Genomic DNA, 8931 nt, shown 5'->3' with positions numbered 1-8931 from the left:
CAGAATAGTTAAGTTTTGAAAAGTAACCAACCAGCTTATGCTGGGTGTCACACTACAGCTTTTTTTATATTTTATTTATTTATTTATTTATTTTTTTTACTACAACGCCCACGACAGTCGTACAGGCCAGTTTCCTGCGATTGCATACGACTGTCGAACGATTCGGAGCATTTCATTGCAGGAAGGACACGCAAAACAAAGGACTTCCACCTCCGTGGAGGTCTGAAGGTGAATGTTCACTCCTGGTGTCATAGGCGGGACCTCCATACTCATGTCCAGCGATGTCTGGGCTATAATAGCCATCATCCCTCCTTCTGTCCCATCGTCTTCGGTGGGTAAACCATCTTGAGAGCACGGTGTGAACTAGGGCTAGTTTTTTTTTTTTATTATTTCCTTTTTACTGGCAATAACACATGAGCAGTCACACTGGTCACGACGATTCTAGCAACAACGTTTTCGTGCTTTACTGTCAAACGTATGTTCAAAGATTAGTCTTAACTTAGTATTTTAACGGTTTTTTACTCGTTCGATGTCGAACGATGTCGTTAGCAGCACGTACGACATCGTATCTGTCTATAACGTCATTGTACGTCATCGTTCGCCCGATGACTTTGATGTCGTGACTCTCTTCCCGACAGTCAAATGCAGCGCTCAGTTGTCGTAATGCTTCTACGATATCGTGTGACAACAATGACATATTACGACATCGTACGATATCGCCGTGTTAACGTACGACTTGACTCACGACATCTTATGACAGGCCAAACACCATTAAAATGACGTCATTGCTGCTGGTGACAGCCCTCTTACGACGTCGTAGTAAAAGGAAAAAAAAAAAGCTGTAGTGTAACCCCAGCTTTAGTGATGATGATTAATAGGTTTAAGTGTTTATTACACAAACTGAAGAAGTATTTGGAATAAGATAAATTTGCTTAGAGGAACAGTGTGTGTTGAAAATTTTCATATCATTGCGTTAAAAGAAATTAACTTGGTTAGAAATGTTAGGGAAAGTATTTAATCTGGAGGTTAAAATGGTTGATGGTTATACACTATTTCATAAGGACATGGAAAACAGGAAAGGGGGAGGTGTAGCGCTGTACATTAGGAACATTGCAATGTTGCATTAATTATGTAGGATTAAGTCAGACGCAAAACAAACTCCCTATTGATGAATATAAAGGAAGGACTACAATCATTAGTAGTGGATTTAGTGTACAGGCCCCCGAATGGTACAAATGAAATCAATTCTTTACTTTGGGAGGAAGTAAATACAACAGCCAGGAACAGTCAGGTATGTTTAGTGGGAGATTTCAATTATAGAAATATTGATCACAGCTTGACGGTAGGCAATAGTGAAGCATAGGAATTTAAGGTCATTCAGGATAATTTTTTTTTAAAACAGGTAATTTTAGAACTCACAAAGGGGAATAACATTTAAGATTTGATTCTGCCAAACAAGGAGGGAGCAGTTACACATGTAGAGGTTGATGGGCAGCTAGATAACAGCGACCACAGTGAAATTAGATGTAAGATGAAATAGCATGAAACTTTTAGAAACAAGAACACTAGGAAGGTACCTGACTTCAGGAGGGTAAATATTGAGGGATTAAGAAGATATCTACAGGGAGTTGAGTGGCAAGGGGCAGGGAAAGAGGTGAGTTAAGGTCCAGAATGCAGGTGAGGGAGAGAAGGCAGAGTCAAAGAGGTGGAGTGAAATGTGAAGTAAGAGAAGGTGAAAGAAATGGTAGACAGAAAGATGAGAGAGTGGTGAGTGGGCTGGCTGAGTCAGGTCAGACTGTGATGGAAGATGTGAGGCAAGGAAGATACAGAGAGGAAGTTTTGGTGTGGGTGAAAGTTTGGAGGACAGCGACGGTGCTGCCATCTGTTAGAAGCGAGTACTTTCATAGAAAACGTTTTCAAGAATACCTTAAGACTTCTCCCTTATTTCCTCCCCACCTCCTAATTTTTCCCTGCATTCTCTCGTGGTTATGAACTTATAAAGCAAATAAAACATGTTATATATATATATATATATATATATATATATATATATATATATATATATATATATATATATATATATATATATATATATATATATATATGCCCGCCTCCGCCTGCGCCACGCCATACTCCTCACTTGCACCTCGTACGTCTGTCTCGTGACCCCTTCTGCCCTTGGTGTAGGACTACCCCTAATGCCATGGAACATTTCCTGCTTCAGTGCCCAGGCTTCCACTCTCAATATACTGCACTACGCTCCTACTCTCCGTCCTGGCCATCACAATGCTCGACCTGTCCACCCTTTTGGTGGCCTCAGGCGTCCACCTCTCCTGGTAACCTGCTGTCCTTCGCCTTACTTGTGCCTTCTTGAGGAAGACCAGCCAGCTACCACGCCTGTGATACCCACACAGGACTATCCCAGGGATCATAAGGATCCAAAAGAGGCCACGAAGATCTATGTATCCTTATGAGCCCTGGGATAGTCCTGTGTGGGTATCACAAGTGTGGTAGCTGGCCGGTCTTCCTCAAGAAGGCACAAGTAAGGCGAAGGACAGCAGGTTGCCAGGAGCAGTGGATGCCTGAGGCCGCTTGAAGGGTGAGCAGGTCGAGTGTGTGATGGCCAGGGCAGAGAGCTGGGATGCGTAGTGTAGCGTGTTGAGAGTGGAAGCGTGGGCACTGAAGTAGGAAATGTTCCATGGCCTCAGGGGTAGTCCTACACCAAGGGCAGAAGGGGTCACAAGACATACTTAGGTGCTGGTTGATGTGCCTTGCGCTCCTTCCCGTGACTGACTGTCTGACTGTTTGAATGTTGTAATGGCGCTCATTCTCCCCTGCTAATGGACCGCCCCATCCCTCACCCCCTTGCTACGTGGGACCTGCGCGCCATCTGTTAGAAGCGAGGTTTCCTAATGAATTCCTCCAACCTGCTCATTCAACCCGTATATCCTTATACTATAGTATCCTTGATGTGAGGGAGGAGAGATTAAGGCAGGTAAGTGTTGGTGAGGTGTATATGTAGTGCCGGGGACAATAATAGTTTTTTTTTAGTTATTAAGGTCATAATTATATAGAAGTAGCAACGCACACGTGGGCATCAGACATACAGATATACAGACGTATAGACGGGTTTGAGATGTGTCCGTCAGAAAGAGAATAGCCAGCTCATGAATTAAAAGCATTAAATTCACTCGCTATGTAATCAGCAGTTTTAACGAATTTTTCACTTCAGTAAGTAGAGGGAGAACTGAGCTGTTCAGAAAAGTGTTTTATCAGTAATGTAATCTCATTAGTGATGTCAATCAAATTCTATTTAATTACTTCGCACCTGTCCTATTGTGACGACTGCTAGTAATTTTGAAAACCCATGAAAGAGAAGGCTGTGGTGTGTTTCCACCACGGAGGAAATAAGACGGAGTAAAGATTAAATTTGCCCGCGCGTGAGCTTCCCTTATGCCAAGCTCGGCCGCTAGATGGAACTGCAGGCGCCCACCTCTGCGCGGGGGTGGGCGAGCGGAAGCCGGAAGCGGTTGGTTTTGAAAATTAAGAGGTGGTGTCAACATGACCGCAGTTGGACATCGTTGTGTAGTATGCCAGAAAAAAACAAGAAAACTTCAGCAGCGCTACGGTTTCATTTCTTCCCAAAGAACAGACAAAGGTATGTACAATATATTATAAAATCAAATATAAGATATTACCATTAATATTAATAATAAGTATATCTAAACACGTGGGTGAATTAGTATGTTCCATGCGTGTTGTTGTAGTTGGTATTGCTCCTTTTCGACTTGTTTTTCTTGTTCTTCTTGCTTATTTACTATATACGTAGATGCATTCACGTGAATTCGTTAACCAGTTTCATACGTAAATAATGATCTCAGAGAATTCTCAAAATTTCTGTATCGCTACACGTGGAAGATTATTTTTCAGGTTTTGCTATTCTTTATTTTGTTCTTCATGTTTATTGAATACGTAGTTATACAAGAGAGAGAGAGAGAGAGAGAGAGAGAGAGAGAGAGAGAGAGAGAGAGAGAGAGAGAGAGAGAGAGTGAGTTTCAAATGTCCGGTTATTTTCTAAAGGATTGGTTGTTTTCAGTTAATTTATTCAGGGTGTAACACGAGTTTCTGCGAATACTTCTAGAGGTGAAAGTACAAGCTATTCTAAGTAGAAAATGTTCTATGCACATATGCATTTTGAGGCGTTGTTTAGTTGTGGGGTGAAATTTAAGTGTGGCGGGGTGACCGTTACAGTGGCTGGGCCAGGCGGCTGTTTTATGTCGTAGAAACACTATACGTATCAATTTACTCCACCTTACTGTGTGTGGCATTTTGTATATATTTTCTTTCTTTGGTAAAATCACATAGCACAATCTAAATTTATTTACTGTCACCGTCTTAACGTGAAGTTTCAAACAGCTGGTTTTCTGCTAGACGCAATGTTCCCGGAACCCAACGCAAGGTGGCACTACACGACGAAAGCTTTGATGGAACACAACAGAATATAGTTTAGTACAGATTTGCCTGGTAATGATGCGGGACATCTAATTATCTATGATGCAGTCACTCTGTTGAGGTTGTACTGCATGGAATACCTTGGAATGGCCTCAAAATTGAAGGAAACCATGAGAAATATACGGACGAGCATTGTTTTCGGCAAAAAAATGGCATTTGATCGAAAAAGCCTAAGAGCTATGACGTCACAAGTGATCTTGATCTTGATCTTGATGCTACAGGCCAAAACATGTAGATATTTGAGTTATTTTTGACGTATTTGTACATCATGAATAACGTTTGATGATGAATGGGCGAAGTATTAGTGACATGGGCATCTAAAATAGTGAAAGAAATGTTATATAATGTATATGCGAATACTGCGATGATAAATGTGGATATGGCACGTAGCCCCCGTGTTTATCGCCGTTTGTGCTAACGGTTTGAGTCTGGTGTGACGTAGCGAGGTATCAGAGACTTTTCAGAGTACGATACAACAAGAGGTGGTGAGTTGCTGGGGACGAGGGAGTGTATGAGTGTCAGGAAGGGAGACCTGTTTGGTGGGGGTGGCGCGGAAACGGATCACCTAATAGTATCGTAGCCACACCTGCGCCGCTCATGCTTCTAGAGCAAGGCTGGAAACCGGATCGGGAAAACTCCACTACACTACACCGGGGGAGAGTGAAAAAAAAAAAAAAGTTGGCGTTAATTTTTGTTATGTGGCGCTTTTGAGTTTTGTTTTATTGTTATTGTTATTATTATTATTATTATTATTATTATTATTATTATTATTATTATTATTATTATTATTATTATTATTATTATTATTATTATGTGAAAGATTGGAAAGCAAAGCATTCCAATCTTTTACATTGGTAAAACTGCCGCTTCCCTCTGGACAATACATGTACTCGTACATGCATCATGTCTGGAATACTCTTTCAAAACTTGTTGTTGTGTATGGCAACTAAACCTTTGTCTGCCAACAAACAATACTGTAACTTCACCACCCCGTGGGCCGTCACCCTTACACTTTTAGGGTCCGGTGCTTCCTGCGTACGTGACGGTAAACTTACTCTGCGGCGCTCCCTGTGTTCTCCCCTGGCTCCCCTCAGAAGGCGGGTAGTAAAACACACTGTCTTGTCGGCTTCTGGCCCTCTATTCTCCGTTTCCCACACTACACAGTAGTCCTACGCTGAAGCTTGGCACCCCGGGCCTCTTGTCGGCCCTCGGAAGGCTTCTTGACGCCTCGCTCCAGCTTACAAAAGCACACACAAGTACAGGAGGCAGTCTCGGCGACGCGTGGGCTTCTTCTTTACCAGAGCTCTCCCTGTCTCCCAAACTGTTCCGCCACCAATCCCAGGGCTGCTACATGTCACGTGATACTCCCGAGCCCCAGGATAGGCGGCCGGCGAGGTGACGTCATCTTCCACTTCCGCTTGATCTTGATCTTCTCGTAACACTACCCCCTCCTGTAAAGAGACTGAGCGCCCTCGCTCCCCAACTTTCTCTATTCCTTTTAGGTTACAGATACACCCCCAAAAACAAGAAAATAATACTTCACTTTTAGGTATATCAAAAAAATCAACAAAGAACATAATCCTCACTCCATTTGGGTGGATGTCGCTCCCGTCTGGGTCTCCCTACTACAGGTCCAGCGTCAACATCCGCCAGTGCTCCTCCAAGGGACACAACTCATCCGCTCCACCTTCCTCCATCACCAGCGGCTCAGGCTCTCTCAGGTCCAGGTCTCCGTCATCCTCCATCACCAGGGGCTCCTCGTCCCCAAGGCCCCCGTCCTCGTCCTCCTCTTCGTCACTGGTCAGGAGAGCAGCTCGCTCTCCCCAGGAGAAGTTTCCAGGGCCATGGTAACCCCAGAGCCTGTCAGCGTGCACCACCAGCGCCCGCTTCCTTGGCCCTTGGCGTATCCTGAAGGTGACGTCCGAGATGACCTTCTCCACCACGTATGGCCTCCCAGGGGCTCTGGAGCTTAGGGGACAATCCTTTCCTACGCCGAGGGTTGTGCAGCCACACCTGGTCTCCCTCGCTAAAGGGTGGTGCCGTTGCCCGGCGGTCGTACCGGTCCTTCATCGCCTCACCGGACACCTTCAGGTTACCCCTCACCTGATGGTGCACCTCCCGGAGACGGTCCTGTAGGGCTGTAGCGTACTGGGTGACGGTAGTGGGCAGGTCTTCGTCCGGCGGCCTGCCAGTCACGAGGTCCACTGGTAGCCGGAGCTCCCGCCCACACATCAGCCGGGCTGGCGTGTAACCGGTCACCTCATGCTCGGCTGACCGGTAGGCCAAGAGAAGCAGGGGAATTTTTAAGTCCCAGTCCTCCTGCCCTTCCTGGCAGTATTTGGCCAACTCCTGCCCCAGCGTGCGGTTGTAGCGTTCCACCATGCCATCCGACTGCGGCCGCAGGGGTGTAGTACGAGTTTTCTTGACGCCCAGCAACTGGCAGCACTCCCGGAATACTGCCGACTCAAACTCCCTGCCCTGGTCAGAGTGCAGCTCGTGCGGCACGCCAAACCGGGCGAAGAACTCGTCCACTAACACACCTGCCACGGTGGCAGCCTCATGGTTAGGCAGCGGATACGCTTCCGGCCATTTAGTGAAGTAGTCCATGGTCACACACACAAAGCGGTTACCTCTCAGTGTCTGAGGAACGGACCCAGGATGTCCACTGCCACCCTCTCCATAGGTGCCCCAACCTGATACACCTGTAAGGGAGCAACTGTCTTTCTCCCGGGGCCCATCTTCCCACAGCACACGTCACACACTTTGCACCATTCACTAACGTCCTTCCGCATGCCTACCCAATAAACCCGCTGCTTCAACCGCCCTAGCGTTTTCCTCACACCGAAGTGACCACTTGCATTTCCACCGTGAGCCTCGCGCACTAAGGCTTCCCTCATGTTCACAGGGACAATTGTTTGCCAGAAGGCCACACCGCCGTCACATGACTCCCACCGCCGTTGCAGCACACCGTCACTCACTCGCAACACTGCCCATTGCTGCCACAACGCCTTGGCGGCAGGGCTTAGCGGGGCCACGCTTTCCCATGGCGGGTTTTCTTCACCTTCTTCCCGCAGTGTCACTAAGGGCCCGATATCAGCGTCCTGTCGCTGGGCCTGTTTGAGGTCCTCTCCCCACTCAGGGTCACTGACAAGACCGGCAGCCTTCACGCACACAGGCTCAGTCTCGTGGCGTCTACAATGCTTGCAGTCTCTGTCGCAAGGACGGCGACTCAGACTGTCAGCATTGCTATGCATTTTTCCAGGCCGGTATTCGATATTGTAGTCATGCTGCTCCAGCTTGCCAATCCACCTGGCCAGCTGCCCCTCCGGGTTTCTGAGGGTTTTCAGCCACCTCAGAGCAGCATGGTCTGTCCTGATCTTGAATCTGGCCCCGTACAAGTAAGGATGGAAGTGATCAATGGCCAGGATCACTGCCAACAACTCCTTACGAGTGACGCAATAGTTCCTTTCGGGGGCTGAGAACTTCCTGCTGAAGTAGGAGACGACCCACTCTTGTCCGTCTTTCTCCTGGGACAAGACGGCTCCTACTCCCTCAGCACTCGCATCACAATCCAACACGTATGGTTTCGTTGGATCCGGGTACGGTAACACAGGGGCGTTAGCGAGAGCCTCTTTCAGAGTTTCAAAGGCCCGTTGACAGTCCTCGCTCCAGTGAAAGCATGCCCCTTTACGAGTCAAGTGATGGAGTGGCACCGCAATTTGCGCAAAACCCTTCACAAACCTCCGGTAGTACGTACACAATCCAAGGAACCCGCGCACTTCCGTCACACTGCGCGGCACTGGCCACTCCTTAACTGACTCTACCTTACCAGGGTCTGTTTTCACTCCTCACTACTCACTATGTGACCCAGAAACGGCACTTCCCTCTGGAACAGGCTACACTTCTTTGGACTGAGTTTCACATTTGCCCCCCTGAACCTGTCCAACACTGTCTTAAGCCTCTCCAGAGCCCCCTTGAACGAATTCCCGTACACTAGCACATCGTCCAAGTACACCAGGGCGCTTTTCCACAGCAACCCATCCAACACACGCTCCATTAGACGCTCAAAGGTGGCCGGGGCATTCACCAGACCAAAACTCATCACTTTAAACTGATACAGTCCCTGCCCATACGAGAAGGCTGTTTTCTCTCTGTCCTCCTCCGCAACCTCAACTTGATGGTAACCTGATTTCAAGTCTAAGGTGGAGAACCACTGGGCCCCTGTGAGCGCGTCAAGCGTGTCATCCACCCTCGGTAGAGGGTAAGAGTCCTTTGTCGTCACCGCGTTAAGGCCCCGATAGTCCACACAACACCTGGTAGACCCATCCTTCTTCTTAACGAGGACAACAGCAGCACTCCAGGGACTAGCCGACTTTTCGATTATCCCTTGCGCGCGCAACTCCTCCACGGCTTTTTCCA

The 8931-nt window shown here is 47.3% G+C and overlaps 1 protein-coding gene across 1 annotated transcript; it reads right to left on the bottom strand.

Moving 5' to 3' along the window:
- Positions 1–6137: 6137 nt before the first annotated feature.
- On the bottom strand, positions 6138–7119 carry LOC123513439 (protein NYNRIN-like). The gene is made up of 2 exons (XM_045270596.1): positions 6526–7119; positions 6138–6443 (listed from the first exon to the last, which is right to left on the bottom strand). Exons 1-2 carry the CDS (start codon positions 7117–7119, stop codon positions 6138–6140), a joined length of 900 nt encoding a protein of 299 aa, XP_045126531.1.
- Positions 7120–8931: the final 1812 nt, after the last annotated feature.

Source organism: Portunus trituberculatus, chromosome 36, assembly GCF_017591435.1.
Source record: "Portunus trituberculatus isolate SZX2019 chromosome 36, ASM1759143v1, whole genome shotgun sequence".
In the NCBI taxonomy this organism is placed as follows: Eukaryota; Metazoa; Arthropoda; class Malacostraca; order Decapoda; family Portunidae; genus Portunus; species Portunus trituberculatus.
Note: the sequence above shows the minus strand (reverse complement) of the source record. Positions and strands in the feature narration are given on the sequence as shown.

What these genes read in the sequence shown, in the direction of transcription:
- LOC123513439 (XM_045270596.1), bottom strand. Translation starts at nt 7,119, where the DNA reads ATGGACTACTTCACTAAATGGCCGGAAGCGTATCCGCTGCCTAACCAT. An exon ending in CCTTTAGCGAGGGAGACCAG is followed by an intron (nt 6,444 to 6,525) that starts GTGTGGCTGCAC and finishes GTGGTGGAGAAG; the next exon opens with GTCATCTCGGACGTCACCTT.